Here is a 25,737-nt window from a genome sequence, read left to right on the forward strand (position 1 = left end):
ATGTTTTGCACTAATGCTTGGACAGAGTCTCTCTCTCTCTCTCTCTCTCTCTCTCTCTCTGTCTGTCTGTCTGTCTGTCTGTGTGTGTGTGTGTGTGTGTGTGTGTGTGTGTGTGTGTGTGCGCGCGCGCGCGCGCGCGGGGGTATGTGTCATAATTCTTAAGGATTATTATAACTCATAGTTGATAGAATATTGCTGAAAACAACTCATGTCAACATGTAATAAACATCTATATTTTACTCAAAAAGTCTTTACAATCCATTAAAAATATTTTGAGCATGCAAAAAGTACAGTTTAACAGAATAACACATAAATATATGTACATTATCAGAAAATATTGTACAGCAAAGTACTTCTGTCTTTAAATTAAAAAAGTAATAAATAATAATAAATATAAAAAAATCTGTGCAGTACTGACTGTTCATGAAACACTGTAACCAGAAAATACGACCAGTGGAACATTTAAATGGACAACTTGCACAAAAGATGTAGCTCTGTGGCTGTTTCCTGCATGAAAGATAGTAAAAATGCACAGATAAATATTTTATTCTGGAGGCCTTTTGTGTGGGCCCCAACCATGGAAGCACTTTGTGAATTTGCGAGACTCTCTATTTTTCGCTGTAAGGAAAAGCTTACGAGGTCTTTCTGGTTGCTTGACTCTTAAATGCTGTATGTACACCTAAAAACAAAAAGATATAATGTCATATGTCACTTAAATACACATACTACAGAATTATGCATTAATGTGTTTAATCACTATATTTAATAAAAGTTGGTACGGGAGTGTTCAGTGGTCTCACCTGTGCTGACTTGAATGCTAGTTTCACTTCCACTTCACTACATTTTGGTCCAAGCCAGAGGAACACCTGCTCTCCGTTATCCAAAATCATTATATCATCATCTGCTAAGTCATCCTGTTGTGTATGGTAAAAACAAATAATTAATCCAATGCCATAAAAACTACTGCTTTATTTATAAACTAAATGTAATATTCACCTGACAGAAATCTGAACATTTTTCAGATACTGTGAAGTATCCTTTCTCATTTGAACAGCGGAAAAGGCGTGTGTAATTCATAAAATCGGCATCCGTATCGTATGGTTTACGACCACCCAGAGCAACCCAAAAGAAATTGTCAGGTTCTTCACCTTCATTTAATGTTTGGAATCCTATCCATGGCTGAAACACAAAAAATAATTTCTTTGAGAATCTTTATCTTGTAGATGCACAACATTCAATGATTATTAAACTCTTATATTATGTCAGTGTGACAGTATACATAATATCAATAAGTGTCCGCAACAACATGTAATGTTACATTCAATCAGGTCTGAGACTAAAAGTATCAACAGGCACAGACTAGAGATAAATTGGGCAACGAGTATTTGAGAGACTTTCACTCTTTATAATGGTAAGTCACTCAGTCAATATATCATGATTCATGTAGTTATATTTAAGCCAAACACAGTAAGGCTACACAGTTTTACTATAGTAGTGGCAGCTTTTATTCTATTTAGCAACGTCAAAGAAATGATTGACATTAATGGACACACAGTTCAAATACTGACATTGAATGTATACTGCATTCCTTACAAGAATAAACCTGATGTAAACAAACACAAATGAGATGATTGGTCAGAAGCCATAGCACACATACACAGGTGTCGGTGTGCTCTTGGAAGTATGTATTAGATATATTTTTACTAAGTTATGTTAAATGAAACTTTAAGGTGTTCAAATTTATTAACAGCCATAAATGTTTTCCTTAATAATGCTTTAGCTATGTAGTTTTTATTTTAAAAGTCGTGTACAGTCCCAGTCTCTGCACTGTTGGGCCCTGATTGTGACACTTAATATGCAGTATGAAAAATTGTCTGAGGCTGCTTCCTGTTCTGTAGTGAAACGTGTGTGGAACACAGTTAAAGTATAGAGGTGTAAAAACGTGCAAAACAATGATTTTCACAGCATCGAGCACACCATAAAAATGCTGCATATCTCCATTTGCCACTGTACCATTACAATACGAACCCAACAGAACTGATCTGAAGTAGAGTTAAGGGATTTGGCCTGAGAAATACCAAACATGTTAAGCTGCCAAATGTACTGGAACTAATGCATGCAGCATTTTTACATGTCACTGCCGAACGCTAGTGGGATAAGAATGGTATGTCATAAAAGAAGAGGAGAAAATGTGGTGCCTGGTTGACTTCATGGATTCTGTTGGTGATCGACTCGTTGTCAATGTAGCAGATGATAGTTCCAGAACTGAAATGTATTTTTCAGATTCGGATAAGGAAGGAGCTAAGAGATTACCAGAGGATTCACTGTAATTGGCTTCAGCATTCAACAGTACGATGAAATCCCTGCAGTATGCTTTTGCATCATGCATGCTTTTGCATCACTCAAAAAAATTACCCTGTGTTTAAGTTAGGAGTTTTCATCACTCGTTTGTAATTAGAATACTATGTTAGGTGAGAATAACAGCATTTTATGCTTTCTGTCTGGTTACCTAAGAAGCGTGCAGTAGTGCTGGAGTTTTGCTGAATATTATTTCATTCTCTTTAAAAATTAAATAACATTTGAAGCTATATTGTTCCTCTGCACGTCTCTTTTTGCGTCTGAAATGCAACTGCTCACATCATTGCAGGTTAGTTAGACCAGCTGGCTGGCCAGTGCTGACCAAGTTCAATGCACTGGTTAAGCTGTTGTCCTACATTAGCGCTCAATCTATGTGTGTGTAACACAGCATAAAATGTATCATTGTGATCGTACATCGTACTTGACAGAAATGGTCACAGCTTAGCTTCCGCCCCAAGTGGAAGGGAGGGGGGGGGGGGGGGGGGGGGGGACACCTCCAATGAGATTCAAGCAAACGTGGAAGAATACATGGCGTAATGTTTACATCAGGTTCATTCTTATGATAAACAGAGTAAAGTTTTCATTTTGATCAAGAAAGGTGGTGCAATGTCTCAACAATGTGATTTATAAGAATGGCAAACTGCTGATAGGATGGAAGGTGGTGGGATACTGTTTGAAGCAACAAAATTCGTGGGAGAGTAGGAAATGCTTAATTTCACAACAGAGGACACACACAAAATTACAGAACATATTTAAATGTCACTGCAGGAACAACAGACACAGACAGTTGCTTTTTAAGCTCCAGTCTTACATTTGTGTACGAAATAGTTCATTATCATGGTGGAGAACTAACAGTGTTGGTAGGAAGCAGTGCTGGGAGACATATGGACCTCAAAATATTAAACAGTTCTTTCTCTTGTATCTTATATGTTTGTGCTATTGATGATCTTCCCTTTTTATTAACAACAATGATTGTCCACACAAAACTCAGTTGATAACAACACACATCATCCAGGTGCTGCGGTCATCCAAGCTCTATTATTAAAACTAACTAGGATTTATTTCAAATCACACTGAAACCCAGCCAACATATCCTAAAATTACTTCAAAGCTATAGTGTGTTCTTCTCATGGAAAAGCACCATGTTCCTCACTCACTCACCAATATGCCCACCGAACTCATGCCAAATAGGTGAAAGCTATGTTAGCCATTTGAAAAAATCTTAATGCATACAAACAGAACATAAATTAGTTGTGTCACATATTTCTGAGCTGCACCAGTAACACAAACACTTTCCTCTGTATCTTTGGTGGCATAGAAAGGAAACTTAAAGCATCTGCACCAGTATATTACAGTGTACCTCTAAGTGTATCCTGTTACATATGAAACCTAAAGGCTTAGCTTTACATAACACATACTTCCTCATAATTTTGTAAAAATTGTTAATTTCTAAAGAAACAGACTACTGAATAATAGGTATAAAATAAAGCAGAGGGCTATAGATAAACAAATACTGAATGAATTCATCTCACTGGCAAGAGGGCAATGCATGAAGCCTTGAACAATCACCATCGCAGATTCTTATCACGAGATCTCTCACAAGACCTACAGAAACTCTGGTTACATTTCAAGGCTGTTACTGGCATCAAAGTTCATGTATGGGTTCTCATGGATACCACAGGAACTCAAATTTAGGGTAGTAAGGCAAAATCAGAAATGATGAACTGTTTTCACTGTCCCTCTAAAGTAAAATTCAGGGGTATTGCCACAGTTCTTGCACCTACACAAAAATGAGTGAGATTGTTATTAGTGTCAGTGGCATTTAGAAAGTGCTAAAACTGAACAAAATTCCAAGGTTCAGTGGCTTCTCTATCAGATTTTATATAGAATTTGTGACCCAGTTAGCCCGTTCTTCAACTATAATATGCTGTAGATCTCTCTCAAACAAATAACAGTGCAAGGGTCACACTCACCTACTAGGAGAGTACCAGAAGTGATCCACAAAACTACCATTCAGTAAGCCTTATATCCATCTGTTGTATAATCTTAGAAACACTTCTGAGCTAAAATGCAATGAGCTATCTAATAGGGAACGACTGCTCTCCATTCCAGCCAGTGTGAATTCCAAAACCTTTGGTTGTATGCAACCCAACGTGCACTGTTCTCTTGTGACATCTTGCAAGGCATGGATCAAGGCACTCAAAGAGCTGTAGTATTTCTTGGCTTCCAAACAGCCTTTGACTCAACATCACATCTATAATAACTAACAAAAATACAGGGTGTTTCAAAAATGACCGGTATATTTGAAACGGCAATAAAAACTAAATGAGCAGCGATAGAAATACACCGTTTGTTGCTTGGGTCAACAGTACATTTTCAGGCGGACAAACTTTCGAAATTACAGTAGTTACAATTTTCAACAACAGATGGCGCTGCAAGTGATGTGAAAGATATAGAAGACAACGCAGTCTGTGGGTGCGCCATTCTGTACGTCGTCTTTCTGCTGTAAGTGTGTGCTGTTCACAACGTGCAAGTGTGCTGTGGACAACATGGTTTATTCCTTAGAACAGAGGATTTTTCTGGTGTTGGAATTTCACCGCCTAGAACACAGTGTTGTTGCAACAAGACGAAGTTTTCAACGGAGGTTTAATGTAACCAAAGGACCGAAAAGCGATACAATAAAGAATCTGTTTGAAAAATTTCAACGGACTGGGAACGTGACGGATGAACATGCTGGAAAGGTAGGGCGACCGCGTACGGCAACCACAGAGGGCAACGCGCAGCTAGTGCAGCAGGTGATCCAACAGCGGCCTCGGGTTTCCATTCGCCGTGTTGCAGCTGCGGTCCAAATGACGCCAACGTCCACGTATCATCTCATGTGCCAGAGTTTACACCTCTATCCATACAAAATTCAAACGCGGCAACCCCTCAGCGCCGCTACCATTGCTGCACGAGAGACATTCGCTAACGATATAGTGCACAGGATTGATGACGGCGATATGCATGTGGGCAGCATTTGGTTTACTGACGAAGCTTATTTTTACCTGGACGGCTTCATCAATAAACAGAACTGGCTCATATGGGGAACCGAAAAGCCCCATGTTGCAGTCCCATCGTCCCTGCATCCTCAAAAAGTACTGGTCTGGGCCGCCATTTCTTCCAAAGGAATCATTGGCCCATTTTTCAGATCCGAAACGATTACTGCATCACGCTATCTGGACATTCTTCGTGAATTTGTGGCGGTACAAACTGCCTTAGACGACACTGTGAACACCTCGTGGTTTATGCAAGATGGTGCCCGGCCACATTGCACGGCCGACGTCTTTAATTTCCTGAATGAATATTTCGATGATCGTGTGATTGCTTTGGGCTATCCGAAACATACAGGAGGCGGCGTGGATTGGCCTCCCTATTCGCCAGACATGAACCCCTGTGACTTCTTTCTGTGGGGACACTTGAAAGACCAGGTGCACCGCCAGAATCCAGAAACAATTGAACAGCTGAAGCAGTACATCTCATCTGCATGTGAAGCCATTCCGCCAGACACGTTGTCAAAGGTTTCGGGTAATTTCATTAAGAGACTACACCATATTATTGTTACGCATGGTGGATATGTGGAAAATATCGTACTATAGAGTTTCCCAGACCGCAGCGCCATCTGTTGTTGACAATTGTAACTACTGTAATTTCGAAAGTTTGTTTGCCTGAAAATGTACTGTTGTCCCAAGCATATTGCAACAAACGGTGTATTTCTATCACTGCTCGTTTAGTTTTTATTACCGTTTCAAATATACCGGTCATTTTTGAAACACCCTGTACATTTGTATAAGGTACTGAGAGAAATTTGTAACTAGACTGATGATTTCTTGGTAGGGAGAAAGCAGCATATCATATTGGTTAGAGAATCACTGGCTGATGTAGAAATAACTTCAGGCGTGACCCAAGGAAGTGTCTTTGGACCCTTATTGTTCACATTGTACCTTAATGACCTTGCAGACAATATTATCAGTAACCTCAGACTCTTTGCGAATGATACAGTTATGTCTGAAGAAAAGCTGCACAATCATCAAGTCAGATCTTGATAAGATTTCGAAGTTGTGCAAAGATTGAAAACTTCCTGTAAATGTTCAGAAATGTACACTGTGCACTTAACGAAACAAAAGAACGCAGTATCCTATGATTACAATATCAATGTATCACAACTGTAATCAATAAACTCAATACCAAAGTTAACACTTTGTACAGGTATGAAATGGAATGATCCAATACCCTCATCATAGACAAAGCAAGTGCATATTTTGATACTGGGAAAATGCAGTCAGTCCACAAAGGACGCAGCTTAGAAATAACTCGTGTGTCTCGTCTTAGACTACTGCTCAAGTTTGTGGGACCCGTGCCAAAAAGGATTAACAGGGAATATTGAATGTATGCAAAGAATAGTAGTATGAAAGGGCACAGATTTGTCTGACTCATGAAAATGTGTCCCATTAAGGTTGACAAATCTGAATTGGTAGACTCTAGAAGACAGATGCCAAACATCTCCTCAGAACCTATTTACAAAGTTTCAAAAACCAGTATGGAATGAATAATCTACAGATACTCTCCAACATCCTACATATCACTCCTCTAGAGATTGTGATGGCAAGATTAGATTAATTAGAATATACACAGTGGCATTTGGACTGTCATGTTTTCCACACACTATAAACAATTAAAATGTGAAGAAATCCTAATATGTAACATATTAAGTACACTCTGTCAGTCATTTTACAGAGATTTATACAGTATTTATGTAAATATGCATTCCCGAATCACTGTGACCAGTATAAGTAAAACACACAAGCTGGACAGTTCTTATGAATAAAAGATACTCTACTGTAAACTATTACAGGAACAATCCAAGTAGTAACATTTAATGTGTTAACTGTACAAATGAGGACAAGTGAGAAGCTATGCAATGTTAGTACCAAGTACAGAAGGCAGCAACATTATTTTCTTGAAGAAATTCTGTAAGTTTAAATATAACAGAAAAAACACAAATGAAAAGAAAAGCACTAAGACTTCCAGAATTAGATGTTCCTTCTGTTCATGACAAAGAAAAGCACCAAGACTTCCAGAATCATATGTTCCTTCTGTTCATGACGAAAGAATAAACAGAAGTGGACAAAAAATAACAGCAAGTAGTACACTAACAGAGCAGAGTGTAAGTCAGAGCCCTAGGTTAATAAAGGCACAAAGAACAAAACAATGTACTAGACACTGAATTTCCATCTTCCACTATACAGTCCAACTTCACCACTGCTGTTCCCTAGCTCAAATGAGAGGAGCAGGGTTGGGCTCGGGTCAGCAACCTGACCCTGTAAAATTTTTGACCGCAACAGAAACAACAAATTCAGCAATTCAAACCTCAAATCTGGTTGCTGATCGATTTCACAGGAGGGCACTTGTTCCCTGATATGCCACCTAGCATCGGAGTAATTAGGCCTGAGTAGGACAATACAGTCTGTTTCTTGTCATATCTTCTGTTTTTGCCTAAGATGTGAGGGAGAGTTCTTTAGTTTCAGACACTAAAAGTTCTGTTAGATTCTTCGCACAATAATTACTTTACTGTCATGTGCTGTATCTGAACACAGTTTTGAAGAAACCAAACCAACATAAGATGGAAGTTGTTCTGTGAAACTATGAATGGATCTGTCCTTAGACTATTTTGAAATTTTAAATTTGTATGAGAACTGTCTGTGTTTGGCACTTCAGATTTCACATGATTTATGCTACAGACAAACAACTAACCAACCTTGAATCTGTACAACATAACTCAAAATTAAGGCTCCAAGCATAAATCTTTGGAAACTTATCATATATAATAATGGAGTGGTAGTTGTCAGTTTCCAGGCATACATGGCAGACTACTCATAACAAAGGTAAAGGACTTATTGACAGTTCAAAATGCAAATGGAAACACATGTTGAATCATACTAATGAATTAAATACCCATGTTTCAGAAATATTGATTAATATCAATAGAAAATGAAAAGGTCTGTGTCTGAAAGAACGTGTGCATACTCATCTAGTAGCATAAAACTGATTTTATAAAAGATGTGTGTGATATATTCAGTTACATATGGAAGTGTAGATTATTATGAACAAATTACATAATGATTTGATGTTATCAACTAAATGTAGTTAATACTTACAGACAACACTGCAAAAACTTACATTGTTAAACATTTCTTCTGCTATTTCAACTACAAGTCTTGCCTCATCAGGATCAGCTTTTGACCCTAACCACACATAAACTATCCCCGTCAACTCCTCGTTGTTGAAAGGTACTTTCAAAATATAACTGAAATCAACAAACCACCAAGAAGTGAGTAAGTAATTTTGTAATAAGTCAGCAATTAACTTAAAAGAATACACTAACGTAACTACAAGGCAGCAATAACACACACACACACACACACACACACACACACACACACAAGGAAGAAGGAACACAATGGTTTAATGTGCCATGAAAAATGACACCATTAGGGATGGATAAAAAGTGTTGCTAGAATCTTCAGTCTGTTATCAGAAAAGCAAAACGCAATATTCCTCACAGTGCTGTAAATATTGTACTTGCTAATAAAGAGACAAGTACAGATGCATTACAATTACACCACCAAACACAGTTTGGAGAAAGATAGAGTTCAAGGTAAAGAAGGAAAAACAAATAAACTAAGAGTGAAGAGGTTTAATTTTTCTGGTGTGCACACTATTTTGTCTCATTTATTGTCTGTTGTGGAAATATCCAGTAAAAATTTACGTGAGTCGAAGTTTAGCCTGAACAGTGATATACACTATCTGCTTGTCTGATGTTCTCTTGTACTGCAATTAAAATATGATGGAAAGGGACAAATACAGCAGTATCAGCACCCACATCTGAGTTGGCATTGTGTTAGAAATACATATGATAATGAATGTGTTTCCTAGGCATACTATGACAGCTGTTGTCTGTAAGGATGACATACTTTAATACCATATGTAGTTTTTTTGTGGGTTCCATCTAATAAATGATAATACCCAACAACAAGAGCCCAGCTCACTGTATTACTACCTAAATAATGCCAAAGTACAGGACCACTAATTATAATTTGAGAACTTCATGCATCTGAAATGGCAGCTTCCTTACTGCACTTAAAAAATCCAATCCAACATGCACTAACTCCTTGTGGCTAAAGGACTAAACCTTGCGGGGGGAGGGGACAGGATTTTTTTTTTTTTTTTTTTGTTGGGTAGGGGGGAGGGGGGGGGGGGGAATAGGGCCACTCTTTTGAAAATACTGTGATCTAGACAATTACTTTATATTTTAAAATTTTGAAAAAATATTCTATGTTTTTAATGAATTCTTCTGCCAGATTCCATAAATGTTTAAATTTTTTAGCTAAACCAAAAAATTCAAGTCTTAGATAGTACATGTTGCTTTCCCCCATCATATTCAATATTTTCAGGATTGGGACCTTACTTAGACATCAGGCTCTCTTTAAAATTGATGTTATGAATAAAAGCCTACAACAATTAACAAAATTTGTGTTTTATAAATAATTTTTTGGAGAGGCATAAAGTATCTCCCCAACTCCCTGTAACGCACATTATGGAAAGTGTGTTGGTATTGCTAGGGTTAAAGCTGAAGACCATCACCATGGACCACTGCTGATCTCTGGAGAGCACATCTCCAGCACTGGAAAGCAGTACCATGAGCCACACCTGAGGCTTGATCAACAGGTATGGGGAGTTGATGTACATCCTGTGGTGTCATCACAACTCCTATTGTCATTCTGCATGCCATCAACAAAGAATCATCACACACAGTTAAACACCACTCACAGCCCACTGTCACATTGCCAGCATGGGTTGTATAATCACCGTGACTAATTTTGTTACACAGATCTCCATGATCTCTTAAGTTACAGACACGAAAAAGTAACTATGTTCATTTTGTTCATGAAGCACAAGGACCATTCCTAAAATGAATTACAAGACCACATAAATGAATTTGCTTCTTTTATCAAGTTCTGAAAATTTAGATTTATTGTCAGTAAGATATTGCCACAAGCTCTAGTGTGAACTGTGTGGCATAGTGGTTAGTGTCATATGGTGGCATGTTGCATATTGCCAATTCAAACCTGACCACCAGGAATTTTTTGTTATTTCACATTTATTTATTTATTTTTTAAGGTTCTTGAAATATCTTATGTTTGTACATCTGGAATATTCAATTTTTGTATAAATAATTGCATTCCCTGTCCAGGAGGTTAAATCTGTTCTGGTTGTATACTTCGTCAGTAATAAACTTGCTTTAATTTCTAGGTGTTGTACTTCACTGATGACCCTGCCTTCAGATGAACACTCGATTGTGATTTCAATGTGACAATAGTGTCACAAATATGAGGACCACAGTAGCAAATCCTCCTTTTAAAATATGTTTACACAATTTTTGGCATTCTTACCAAAACGCAGAGTTGAGGGCCAGTGGATCAGGCCTTATCTGTATCAGTCTTGTACATAATGGACTTCCGTTGGAACGAAGATGATAGAATTCCACTGGAGGTCCTGTTGAAGGTGGTGGTTCCTTACGTTTTCCTTGGTGGATTACAAATTTTCTTTTGAAATGTGCCATAAATTTCAAATTCTCTTGCTGCTGATGAGTTCTCACAACTTCCAGTTTTTCTCCAAACAAAGACTTGAATTTTTTCTGCAAACTGTAAAAAAAAAATCTCTCTCATTAGATGGCAAAGTACTGCCTATATTAACTCAAAAAATATTGTTATTTGTCGTATACAGTACAACAGATTTACTCTAAAATAATGATGAAAAAGACAATATATGAAGTGCCAGTGACTAGCATGTACCTATTACAAGTTGAAACACTTTCACAAACGTTCAACAGTTGCTTGTAAAGTCTCCTTGGCTTTTACAGTACATACCTAAAAGTAAAAGTAAGCCATCCCATGTTGGATGCTTCTCGTCCTTGCCAGAAATACACAACACACTGAAAGTCGTCTTCAACCTGTCCTTGGTCAGTTTCATCATCAGCATTTCCTTCATCCGGAACCTCACCAGGTACCCAGTAACGGCAAAGGAACACATAACAGTCCCGACTGTAGAAGTGACCTGAAAATTTTCTCAATATTTAGTACCAAAATACAAAGAGAAACATATGTTCATATTTGAAACTGTTAGTAAGAAACACTTCTACTGCTATCAAGATACAATTTAAAAATTTAGATGTCATTTTTCAGAGCAGAGCTCACTGTTGAAATGATCGACTTTAAACACATTGTCTCAAAGCAATAAACAACATTACACATGTTACTCATAAAGATGATGGCATTATCTTTTCAGGTACACACAAACATCAAACACTGTCACTATTGATGATACAGAATCAACGTTTGCAATGGGCTTTTGTCTAAGTTTGTTTTGGTGGACCATTATTCATCTTTCATTAATTTTCAAATGCGTATCAGTTAATGTGCACAGAATATTAGCAGCCTTCTCTCTTATTGTGAGATATCATGCTTTGTTTTACTCCTTTACCTTCTATACAGGTGTATTAAACTTTGGATATTATTTCTAACACCATATGACAATTTCTGCTGGCCTGTATCACATGAAATGTTATTCTCAATAGTTCTCATGTTATTGTCACATAATTCATTTGGTATTTGAAAAACTGAATTATATATCTTTAATAGTATATTTCATTTAATTTTACTAAGGTCTCTTTAGAAAATCAAAAAATTCACTGAATCTTTTTGATCTGCAAATGTCATGAAACTCAAGTTCTATGACATTTAGTGAGATTACATTAGTTTTATTCATTGTAAATACCAAAGACTGGAAACAGACAATTACAATGTTTGAAGGATTTAGCAGATGCATAAATAGCAAAGAATTAATAACACACAACCATGTGACTATCTGTAGCCAATTATAACCATTAACATAATGCGTTCCTGGGAAGTTGTGGGTGGATTATAAGTGATGGAAAGAGTAAAGTAACCACTAACCACATACATGATGTGTTGATCAGTGAGCAGGCATGTAAGACTGGAAACATTGCTGAGCTTTCAAATAGTATCCTACCATGTCCAATGTCCAACCTAATGCTAGTGGTGTACCTTCCATACCAAGAACACGAACCACTCCTTCACTCACTCTCAACTATCCCCAGCCCAGTATCACTCGGAGCCCTGTACACCACTGAGACCACCTCACTACACACAAACATCTCCTGTGCACATGACCACACTATCCCTCCCAACACCAGCCAACTCCAAACTTTCCACTTAAAACCTTATGCACCTGATAGACTATGTGCTTATGAGCAACTTGGCACTATTTGGTGATTATGCATACAAACAAATCTTCTGTAACAGACATGTGCTGCAGCATGATGCCCTCATATACTGACCTGTTTATGGGCCATTTAAGGAAAATATTCCTTGTCACCAAAATCCTACACCCCTTTGTCTGGTTCACGTTCAGTGATAATACCTTCATGATATGGATGCAAGGCCAAGATACTCTATCCTCCTTCCCTCATCAACTCAACCCTTTCTATCATATCCACTGTACTTGGTGTTCCCCAGCTCAGTATGCCATCTTCCTGGATGTTGATACCCACCTCTCGGATGGTTACATAAAAAGCTCTGCCCATATACATCAAAGCAACCATCAACAGTACCTCCATTTTGGTAGCTGCCATCCACCACACACTCAAACGTCTCTCCTATACAGTTCAGTCCCAGCATTCTGAAAGTCTTTCCAAGGCCTTCACAGACAGGGATTACCCTCCAAGCAAACTTCACAAATAGATCCCCTGTGCCACATCCACACAAGGCCTTAATCCTCCACGCATTCTCATGGCCCAACTGCAAATAAGCATCCCCTTATTAGTTAAAATTACCTCAGACTGGAACAACTTAACCAAATTCTTCACTACATCTTCCACTACTGATCACTGCACTGGGAAATCCTTTTTATTTCTACCCAGATATACTCCACTGCTCATCCAACGAAATATCCTTGTCCATCCTTTTGCCACACCTACCCCCAACAACTTTCCAAATGAGTCGTACTCTTGTGTAAGACCCAGGTGTGAGACCTGTCCTGTGCTCCCATCTAGCTCAACCTATTCTTGTCCTACCAGAGATACAACTATTATGTGGGTGTGAGCACCAATTAACTGTCCACCCAAATGATTGTCCATTGCTAGTCTGAGCCATAGACTTAGTTGCAGAACATGACACTGAGCACACGCTTAACTTCAGTGTTTGCTTTACAATCTGTGTCATTTGCATCTGGATTGACAATTTCAGCCAGAATATCAGTAATAAAATATGTGATTGTTCTTGGCCAGAAAAACAATGAGTACAGTGATTAGTTTTATCATACATGATTTTCTATTGACTTATCCCTCAAATGCTCCTAACTGACAACATTCCCAAAACTAATAGTGAAATGGACATCATGTGAGAATGTTCAGTATAGTTAATAATTCATGACGTATCACTACAGCTCATCAAAAGAGTTCAAGAAATGTTATAATATACTGTTGTAGTATTGCATTCAGTGTACTGATGCACATAAAACAGTTTTACTCAGTAAATACATGAGATTTGGGAAATTATGTAACATACAATACATCTGAAGACACCATGAACTATTACAACTACTTTTAAAAAATGTATATATAATGCTTTATACTAAAAACCTGCTCTACATCCAGTACCTGCTATTAACAGCTAGCTAAAATTCCAAGTGGAAGTGACGCATAGAAAATGGTAAGATACCACGTTTCACCACTTTAAAAACACAATTTCTTTTGTTACATTATTGATACAATCATTAACATACACCATCTGTCCAAAAAATTTCTGGAGTGACTTCATTCCTTCGGTATAAATGACATCAACACAGTAACTACAGTGGCAGCTTGAACTACCAAATGTAAACAGATCTGCATTTGACCATTCAGTATGCAGTATTAAGAATGTGCAGTCATTGTGTGTCAACATTACTGTGTCACAGAACACAATGGAGGAGCACCTCCAAAAGAGCTCAGGACATTTTCTAGAATGTTCTGAAGAAAAGAAACATGTATGCGAAGTGTGTCTGACATACATTTGTAATGGGCTCATTACTATTTGCTAGCGCACTTGAGCAGATGTGATTTTGATGATTGCTCACGCGCTGCCTGCGATATGGAATATCTATGCTACAATAGAAGCACTGTTGGCAGTAAGTCGAGTTTAGTAGCTCGCAGGGAACAGTCATGTTTTGTAGCTCACACAGAGCACATGAGTTGTGGAGTTCAGACAGGGCAGTGCAGTGGTTGACTTGTGTTGGGCCAGTCGTGCAGAACAATGGTGGTGCCTGAGCAATGTGGTATAAGGTAAAAGAAAAAAAAATAATATATGTATTATTTTTCTTTGTTGCCGCATGCATATGTTAATTGCCACAACTGATTTAACCACAACTGTAATGTTAAAGTCCCATGTAATTCCTTTGAGAAATTTTCAATAATAACGTTTGTTCTGAAGAAAACTTTTGCCAGTTATTTATCTGCGTTTAAAGATTTTATGAATTTTTCCTGTGCATACTCATGTTGATTAAGCAAAAGAAAATCAGTTGTTTTCCTACAAATGAAAATCTAGTGGCCAGCATTGCACTGGGCTATGCCAAAAAATTTCTTATAGAAGGAGATGTATAGATAGCATTAGCAGGTGACATCATTGTGAGGTAAGAATTTTTCAGTTTATTCAGAATGATTTCACAGGGCCATGACACAGTGCTGCTGACATCAAAACTTATTAATCTCGATATGCATTCAGTCTTTAATGGAAGGTCACATTAAAACTTGAAATTTTATTGTTGTTGTTGTGGTCTTCAGTCCTGAGACTGGTTTGATGCAGCTCTCCATGCTACTCTATCCTGTGCAAGATTCTTCATCTCCCAGTACCTACTGCAACCTACATCCTTCTGAATCTGCTTAGTGTATTCATCTCTTGGTCTCCCCCTACGATTTTTACCCTCCACACTGCCCTCCAATACTAAATTGGTGATCCCTTGATGCCTCAGAACATGTCCTACCAACCGATCCCTTCTTCTGGTCAAGTTGTGCCACAAAATTCTCTTCTCCCCAATCCTATTCAATACTTCCTCATTAGTTATGTGATCTACCCATCTAATCTTCAGCATTCTTCTGTAGCACCACATTTCAAAAGCTTCAATTTTCTTCTTGTCCAAACTATTTACAGTCCATGTTTCACATCCATACATGGCTACACTCCATACAAATACTTTCAGAAATGACTTCCTGACACTTAAATCTATACTCGATGTTAACAAATTTCTCTTCTTCAGAAACGCTTTCCTTGCCATTGCCAGTCTACATTTTATATCCTCTCTACATCGACCATCATCAGTTATTTTGCTCCCCAAATAGCAAAACTCCTTTACTACTTTAAGTGTCTCATTTCCTAATCTAATACCCTCAACATCACCCGACTTAATTCGACTACATTCCATTATCCTCGTTTTACTTTTGTTGATGTTCATCTTATATCCTCCCTTCAAGACACCATCCAGTCCGTTCAACTGCTCTTCCAAGTCCTTTGCTGTCTCTGACAGAATTACAATGTCATCGGCAAACCTCAAAGTTTTTACTTCTTCTCCATGGATTTTAATACCTACTCCGAACTTTTCTTTTGTTTCCTTTACTGCTTGCTCAATATACAGATTGAATAACATCGGGGAGAGGCTTCAACCCTGTCTTACTCCCTTCCCAACCACTGCTTCCCTTTCATGTCCATCGACTCTTATAACTGCCATCTGCTTTCTGTACAAATTGTAAATAGCCTTTCGCTCCCTGTATTTTACCCCTGCCACCTTTAGAATTTGAAAGAGAGTATTCCAGTCAACATTGTCAAAAGCTTTCTTTAAGTCTACAAATGCTAGAAACGTAGGTTTGCCTTTCCTTAATCTTTCTTCTAAGATAAGTCGTAAGGTCAGTATTGCCTCACTTGTTCCAGTATTTCTACGGAATCCAAACTGATCTTCCCCGAGGTCGGCTTCTACTAGTTTTTCCATTCGTCTGCAAAGAATTCATCTTATTATTATTATAAATTTTATTATTGGAAAGAAATTTCTCTATTGGGAACTTAAACAAGATTTTTTTGTTGGGAGGTTACACTAGATGTGAATAATATAACTATTTTTCTGTTGGGAGGTTACACATTGATTCCCAAACATACACGACAACATGTGGTCCCTGCTGTGACTTGATTGAAATGCGATATGCGGACAATTTTTTTCTGTGATGAGAATTGGTATTATCAATACAAACCCACATGAAGGGTAAACGCTTTGATGACATTTCCTGCACTCGAGCCAATGTGACACGTGAGTTGATCATCATCTCAAAGAAGGAATTTTCTGACATTTTCACATAACTGTATGATAGTTCTGTGCATTCTACTCAAGTAAGGGGAGACTCTAGAGAACATCTGAAGCAGTAAAACCACCACCTTAACTTTTCCAGTTTTTTACCAATCCAGATTTTATAAACTGTTTGGACTGATATGGTAATCTAATACTTTTGGTTCACTATGGACAGTAAAAAAAGTAACAAAGGCAATTCCATTTAACATAACACACAGCAGATGTCAATTAAGCACAAAAGAACTGTAGACTCATAGCCTAATTGTTAACAAAACTACTTGTACAAGTTACTCTGAGGTATGATCTAATCTATGATTCTATTTAATTATTCCTGGAATTCAACACGCCACCAAAACTGAAGATAAAGTGTAGCACCAGCCAAGTTTCAGATAGGTGTGGAAACAGCAGTCACCTGTGGTCTTACTAAATAAATTTCCTAGCACTAACTTCTACTGATTTACGATAATCAAAAAAAATCTAAATTAAAACGCATTGTCCCACTCAGTGCCTCCAAAATGTGAGATCCATATTGTATCTCTGACACTAACATCAACCTACCTATTAAAAATGAACTGATTGCAAATAAACTACTGCGTATACTACAATACACTGTATGTACAGTCATGCTGATACTATTTACTGTAGACACAAATCAAAAACAACACACCCCACACCTTATTAGCATAAGATAAGTAGATAAGACAATTATTCAAATCATCATGCTGTGAATACAATAGGAACAGATCATAAAATGGGTTGGCTCATTCCATACTTGACTTTCAGAAACAATGGTCAATTGTTTTGAGCAACACGATTGGGTAGCAAAGGTTGTAGACATGATATAATTTTCTCAAAAATCACAATTTATGCAATTAACTGAATTTCGGTGTTGTCACACAGTGGACAAGTGTGGTGCTGAGTGATCCCTTCAATGAACTGACTACTAACACATTGGAAGTGAGGTATCAACTGTACATCACTGTTAACGCTAATGGTTCATTGGATGTGCACTTGGTAACTATCCAGGTTCCAGTCAGAAACGGCATAAATATGTGTACTTAGAGTGTCACATCATCAAACTTGCAGCCATTCGTGAATGAAACACAAATTATAAAGATTCTTCAATGCATAATGTGTTTCTCCTGCACATGTTCAAAGTTTTGATTAATTCCAACAGATGGCAGAGTAGTAATGAACCGTCAAAACAGCGTCTACACAAGGCAATCATTACAAGCAACATGCTTTAATTGAATTCTTTGATGCAGAAAAAGAAATCATGGTGAACACCCATCAAAGCTAATGTCCACTGTACGGTAACGACACAGTCGATAGGAATATTGTTTGGTGATGGGTAAAGAGAGTTAAAGCACCAGAAAGTGCAGAACTGTGCTCCATAATCACTCATATGTCATTATTAAAAAGTGGGCAGTTCAAAGCAGCTCCCTCTGTTGGCAAAGTCATGATGACAGTCTTTTGGAAAAAGTGAAGGTGTAATTCTCATGGATGTGTTGCCAGATTCAAGAATCGTTTCCAGTGAATTCAATTAGACAAGAATCCAAAATAAATGTTAGTGCAACACGACAATGTACGCAACCACATCCAAGTCTCAGAACCTGGAAACACACTGCCAAATTTGGCTGGACACTACTGCCTCATAGTTTGCAGCAATGACTGCACTGATTCAGTGTTTTTAGTATTCTTTGAAGGAACACTGAACAATATGTACGTATTATCATTAAGCAAGACAATGCCAATGTTTTCTGCATTATCCAATGTCCTCTACAGGTTGATCATCTACTACAATGACAAGCCAGTCACCAGATCTGTGTCCTTTTGGAAATGTGCATTGGTGGTCTTAGGAAATTTTGATAACAGCGGGAAGAAGTGCGATACACTATCTCCCAAAATGATGTGAAACAGTCTTAAGATTGTTTCTATATATGACAGCATTGTAGTTAGAGAAAGTTATGCAAAGGCTTAAAATGACTGTTCAAGACAAGTTCATTCACATGGGACTATTGCTTCAGAGCATTCACATTCCACTACCCACTAGAGTTATAGCAATGATTTATGTTTAATAAAAATTAATGGATATACTACTGTACAAAACTGACTTTGTGGAGCAGACAAAATGTTGTGCATGCAACCAAATTTGGGAATAACTTGTTCATTCCAACAAAACTGAAATGGAAAGAATGTTGATTTCAGACGCTAATGGTAATGCTGGAGATGGGGGGGGGGGGGGTTAGAGATGGAGGGAGGCAGACTGGGACACTCAAAAACTGTTTGCAGCTATTAAAATGTAAATGTAGTGTGACTAGGGCCTCCTGTCGGGTAGATCATTCGCCGGGTGCAAGTCTTTCGATTTGATGCCACTTCGGTGACTTGCGCGTCAATGGGGATGAAATGATGATGATTAGGACTACACAACACCCAGTCCCTGCGCGGGGAAAATCTCCAACCCAGCAAGGAATCGAACCCGGGCCCTTAGGATTGACATTCTGTCGCACTGACCACTCAGCTACCGGGGGCAGACATTTGCAACTATTACAAAGTATTTTTAAAAACAGAATCACTTGCTAATGTGTAAAATGACATGCAATTTACTAAGCTGTGCATCACATTTTGGTGCCAGCCCTGTTAAATCTGTGTGGGATCTCATAAGATGATAAATAGTGCACAGATGAAGAAAAGCAAAAGGAAGTGCTGACTCTGGTATACTGTTGTTATATTTTCTGTACGCACAGTATTCTCCAGTTTTTCCACTTAGTTCAATTATGTATCCAAGATAAAGAGAAATTTTTTGGCATCTAATATAAATGCAAGCATTAGGACATCTTTTGAGAAGGTATTTATATGGAGTGGAGTGTGCTACAGAAGTGAAACATGGGCACAGCACAAATAAGAAAAGAATAGAAGCTTCTCAGATGAGGTGCTACAGAAGAATGCTGAAAATTTCATGGGTAGATCAAATAAATAATGAAGAAATATTAATTGAATTGGGGAAAAGAGAGATATTTGTGGCTCAACTTTACTAAAAGATGGAATGAATTGTTAGGAAACATCATGAGGCAGCAAGGAATCATAAATGTGGCAGTGGCAGAGGGTAAGGGTGGAGGGAGGAAGGGGGTGTCAAAATTGTAGAGGGAGACCAAGGATAGACAGCCAGCAGCTTCAAATGGCTGTGGGTTGCAGTAATTACACATAAAAGAAGAGACTGACAGCACAGGACAGACTAGTGTGGAAAGCTCCGTCAAAACAGTCTTCAAACTGAAGACCACAAGAACATGGTGAACTCATTGTAACATCAACTGTCATACTTTCATTCCTCTGACTTTCAGTCTTTATTCTGTGTCTTAAGCTCCATGTTTATGTTTCCACTAACATGATAAACAGGGCTTGCCTTCTAGCACGAACACTTCTATGTTTGCTTTTATCCTAATATGCTTCATGATAAAGTTTGGCATCACAATTATTTTCTCTGAAAACATAATGGTAAATAAAATCTGTGAATTTGGATTTTCTGACACAAAGTTATCACTACTTACATTGCCTTTGTGTTAACTCAGCAGAGATTAAATTTTGTGTTTTGTGTGACTGTCTATTAATCTTTCTGGTAATATATTATTGCAATTTTTGGATTTTTCGAGGATCTTTGGGCACCACATTGCTCTGTGTAATTTCTTAGTTGCCTTTTTTTGGGAAGCTGTACCAGTATTAACCTGTGTTTTCCTTGTATTCATTCACAGTTCAGTTCACTTACTGCTCTTGGAGAAGACAATTTCCAGGCTACTACTGCACTTTGTGTCACTACTTTGCACGTCTGAGTCGTTAATCACAGACTTTTTTCTAGCTACACAGCACACCCTATTAAACATAAGTCTATGATGTTTACACTCACAATACTATTTACTCTGTAATGTAAGCAATTTATAATAATAATAGTTATTATTAGTCATTATTAATTATTATTTATTGGTCTAGTAACCACATGTGAAAATTACAAAAGATCTTAGCATACTGTCCCTTAAAAGCTATTCAAGGGTACTTACCTAGTTCTTCCTCTGGCAGTCGAACAAACTTCTTTCCTTCTAAGACAAAAGCCTCCATTGCGTCCAAATCTTCATTCCACTCTTCCATAAGTTGTTGAGCCTCAGCAAGCGACATTGGTGGTTGTCGAGGTGTAAAGAGAGCAGCCAAATCAGCCTGTTGCATAAATACCTATTATTACTCCACATGGTAAATGTACTTATACACAAATGACCTTCATAAAAATAAGGTATTTTGTTAACAAAAGAGCCACCCACCAGACATGCATTAACTATGAAGGTGAATCAAATATAAAGCAGAATTTTTCATTTACATGCCATTACATTAATGGAGTGTGTCACGGCCTCTGTTCATTTTTGTTATCGTTTCCAGTGATTGCCTTCCACAGCAAGAACATTGTCATACTGTTTCTTTAGTGAGGATCGCAATGTCAGACCAGGATGTACCATCATCTGATGCCCAACGCATTGTGATCAAGTTTTTTACAAGGGATAATTTTGACAATACTTGTGGCACAGTTCAGCGACAACACTACAAGAAAGATTCAAGAGTACACAGGGCACAAACAGTTATTATGTGGATGTGAAAACGTTGAGAATGCACCTCACCAACATCAGCTGAGGACCAGCATGGCTGAATGAGGTTCTTGCGATAGTCTTTTTTATTTTAAAAGAGTTCTTCTCATCAATTTTCTCCATGAACATCACACTGTGAATGCTGCATACTATTGCCAACTTTCGTTTTCAGGGAGGGTGGGGGAGGAGGGAAGGGGGAGGGGGGGGGGGGAGAGGGAGAGAGGGAGAGAGAGAGAGAGAGAGAGAGAGAGAGAGAGAGAGAGAGAGAGACCAATGGCACAGTAGAAATATTAATGCACAACTGGCTGCTGTCATAGGCACATTCACTTTACGAAAATGGGATCAAGAAACTGTTGATCTGAGACCATATAGCAAAATAAGTTCGTGTGTGTGAATTTTTCTGAAGCTAAATAAATGTATAAAAGTAATTCCAGTTTACATTTGATTCAATCTCGCATACAATGAGATATATGAATGGCAGAACAGCATCAACTAAGAGCTAATTGTCCACAGAGCTTCATACTGTGGCTATCAGAAATGAAGCAAAGAAAATTCTTCAATCTATTGGCAAAAACTTTAGAAGAAACTGTGGTTACGTACTGGGCATAGTGTGGGAACAGTTACTGTAATGGAGAAGGAGTTTGACCACAATACTGCCAGGATCCACATCACCACTGTACCTGTTCGATCACTCCAATGGTGGGAATGGAACTGTCTTTCCACCACTAGTGTCCATATACTTCTAATTTTAAAAAGCCAACCTCCGCAATATTCCAGAAGCTCTCCTTGATCTATTTATATACACACAACGTTCACTCATCTTGGCACATAGTCATCTGCCTATGATGGTGGTGGCAGTTAAAGACACTGAAAGTTTGGGTTCCAGCACTGTATGTATATGGTTTAGCAATGACAAAATTTTTCCCACAGAAACTCGTCATAAAAAATTATGACATAAAATATTTTACTGAGAAACCATTTTCTCCCAATTTTTGTATGGCTCTCACACATTTGATATGGATAACAAAGCAGTTTCCTAAATTAACTGCTGATTTTACGTTATGCTTGGATAACTGTGTTCGTAATTTAAAACGTCAAAAGGGTAGCTTCTAGCTATGTGTCTAGGGCTTTGACATCATGTTTAGTCAGTGGTGAGAAGAATGTTTACCTGTCTCCACTAAATCATTTGAAACAGAAACTTCAAACATTGACTTTCTTTTTTGCAATGAAACGTTTAGTACATACTGTCAAATAGGGACACTTTCCTGATGTTCTGTAAAATCTTATTTATTTGATCATGAACTGCTTTTGGCTTCTTAGTCCATCTTCAGGTGACAACTTAATGTCATTACCATAGCTAAAACTATTTGCAACTTACACAATAATAACATGAATAGAGTTTACTGTTTATGATATAACACTTCTATGTGATTCCAATGTGGTTTTTATATGTTCGCTAAAAGCTGAAGTTAGATTGTCAATAAAGAGGTTAACTTTACCACTTTAATCACTTCTGCTTACTAAAACTAACGTTTTTGAATTGTTTGCTTTTTGTAGTGATGGCACTGTTGGAAATGAGTTTCTTCTTAAACTTCCTCAATGTATAAAGTCAAACGAAGAACATACTTCACAAGCAGCAGCACTTTTGAAATCATGGGCTAGTAAAGACTTTTTACAAACAATGTGAGCTCAAGGTTTACTTTATGTAGATCTGTCTGTGCAAAATGTAGCATATTTAATTACTCTATTTAGGGATTTGAGTACTAAAGTAGTAATTGTTACTTTTGTAACTTCATGATTTGATCAGCGAACTGTTGCATGTGCATGAGTGTTGCACCAGCTGTGTGAGAGTTGTGATTGTGTGAAAGTGTATGTGTTTTCTTGTTCTGAAAAAAGATTTTGTGTGAAACCTTAATATATTAGTAGTCTTTTTCATTGTGCGAGTATGCAACTTAATGTCTGCTCTATGTGGTGAGTAGCAATCTATCATTTCCATACTGTTGTTATTCCATCCAGCACTTTCCACTATTTGAAAACTTTATTTTCCAATTTTTATCAAACATAACAATTTCTGGGTTCGCAGGCCATTTTATCTGAGGTTGTGACACTTAATTATCACCCGATGATGGCATAAGAAGCTGAAAGCCAGTTTGTGATCAAAGAAATAATATCTTGGGGAACATCAGGAAAACATTTCCTATTTAATATTATTGTCATGTTCAGTTTATCTTATGTATCAGCCACTGTCAATCATGTTTCAAACTGAAACAAAATTTTACTGTTAAACGTGCGTAACTATAAGGAGGACTAGTAAAAAAATTGGTTTGCTTGATCTCAGCTGTAATTTTGCTTCAAGTAACATTCATTTTATAAATTTTGTTAAGAACCAGTCAGAAGTAATAATGTGTATCCTTAGATAAACATTACTATGGACTTTCCACACATCTCCATTGCAAGTTATAAGGAAGAAAGATTAAAATTTAATGTCCCACAGACAAAAAGGCAATTAGTGATGGAGTAGGTGCCGGGATAGGGGAAGAAAGTTGTCTGTGCCTTTTTTTTTTACCTTGAGAAATTTAGGGAAATCATGGAAAACTTAAATCTGGATGACTGGACGGGGTTTCCAATCATGAGTTGAAAGTTGGAGGCAGCTAATGGAAGGATAGTATTAGGCTGTCAATGATCAACTGTTTATCAGATAACAATTTTAGCCAGAAAATAGAAATTATTCACATTGCATGGTATGCCCCTCTTCCATATTTTTCTTTTACCACACACTGACATTTCTGTCATTAATACATACATAGTACATTTGTCATTTTAGCGTTGAAATGGCTACCGTACTTACTCAAATCTAAGCCACACTTTTTTTCCGGGTTTTGTAATCCAAAAAACTGCCTGCGGCTTAGAATTGAGTGCAAAGTTAGCGGAAGTTCTGAAAAATGTTGGTAGGTGCCGCCAAAACTAACTTATGCCGTCGAATATATGTTCCGCTACACAGGCATGCTTTGCAAGCACAAAGATAAATACTGGCGCCCAAACCTCTGCATCAGTAAATATATAAAAAAAAGGTGGAATACGAGCATTTTTTTCCTCCGCCCCGAGTTTCGACCAGTGCATTTCCATACATTATCCATCGAAGTAAATACAAATTCCGTGTTGTTCAACTTCGAATGTAGCAGCATTTCAATGTACTTCGTAAATCCGACTGGCAAGACTGTTTGGGATGTTTGTCAATATGGCCAACCCTACGTTCTGAATTTTTTCCTACCTGTGAGAAGAGATGGTTGCTAATAGGAACTTTTATGAATTGTGAATCACATGCAGTATTCTCTTCACTATAAGAATAATATGAATATAAACATTTTGCCATGTATTCTTTCGTGTTTGCTGCTATCTCGTATAAATTCTGCCTGCCTAATAAACTACGAAACTAGAGTGAGACAACAGCAAATGCAGAAGAATATACATATCATGTCATGTTTATATACGTATTATTCTTATGCATAATAGTGGTACCGTCAGAAATGAAGCATGGCAATTGACTAGATTTTTAAATCTAAGATGACTCTAATTTCTGTGCAGAATGTAATGTACTAAAAAGGCGTCTGCAAAGATTTTCAAACGGAGAAAATTTTTCGCTAAACTCTCGTTCAGAATATCTTCTGTCATACGCAGTCTATTATTTGGTTCTTGTTGACCATTATCAAAGAAAGCAGCAGTGTAAGTAACAACAAAAAGTAGTCTCTTGGCATTGTTTTGCTAATGAGACGATTCCATTTTTCTTTTTTTTTTTTTTTTTTTTAATTGTACACGGCGGTAGCACGTACAAAAGCAAGCCATGCCGCAAGCGGCGACAGGCTGTAAACACCCATTATCAGAATGCAACAAACAATGCATGAGACAGTACAGTAATGCATCTTCGGTTTAGAGTGACGTCAACACCTAATACAAAGAGAACGCCACTTATCAGATCAAAGAAAAATAAGCAATCAATTCAAACCAGAAGAAGCATGTGAAAAAAGAAGAGTACCCGTATAAATACGGACGGAGCGCCTGACACATAGCAATGGCTACCTGGTAAAGCTTAACTGCTAAGCTTACGACTCTAACCAAACTACTGTAGCTGTATCGTCATTCATTCGACCTAAATTGTGTCTCATATTACAATGGACCAACTTTGTTTCGATTTGGAGGTGCGGCCTAAAACTTTTCTCTCCCCTTGAATTTCGAGTCTCAAATATCAGGTGCGGCTTAGATTCGAGTG

At 37.7% G+C, this 25,737-nt stretch overlaps 1 protein-coding gene across 1 annotated transcript in view; it reads right to left on the bottom strand.

Moving 5' to 3' along the window:
• Positions 1–211: 211 nt before the first annotated feature.
• Positions 212–25,737, bottom strand: part of LOC124546553 (protein flightless-1) — a 204,465-nt gene continuing 178,939 nt past the window's right edge. The window contains exons 17-23 of the mRNA XM_047125044.1: positions 20,898–21,051; positions 11,325–11,511; positions 10,848–11,099; positions 8,575–8,701; positions 997–1,179; positions 801–914; positions 212–679 (exon numbers count right to left, since the gene is read on the bottom strand). Coding sequence (XP_046981000.1) covers positions 545–679; positions 801–914; positions 997–1,179; positions 8,575–8,701; positions 10,848–11,099; positions 11,325–11,511; positions 20,898–21,051 — 1,152 coding nt within the window. The 3' untranslated portion in view covers positions 212–544. The remainder of the gene's footprint in view (positions 680–800; positions 915–996; positions 1,180–8,574; positions 8,702–10,847; positions 11,100–11,324; positions 11,512–20,897; positions 21,052–25,737) is intronic.

Source organism: Schistocerca americana, chromosome 1, assembly GCF_021461395.2.
Source record: "Schistocerca americana isolate TAMUIC-IGC-003095 chromosome 1, iqSchAmer2.1, whole genome shotgun sequence".
Taxonomy (NCBI): domain Eukaryota; kingdom Metazoa; phylum Arthropoda; class Insecta; order Orthoptera; family Acrididae; genus Schistocerca; species Schistocerca americana.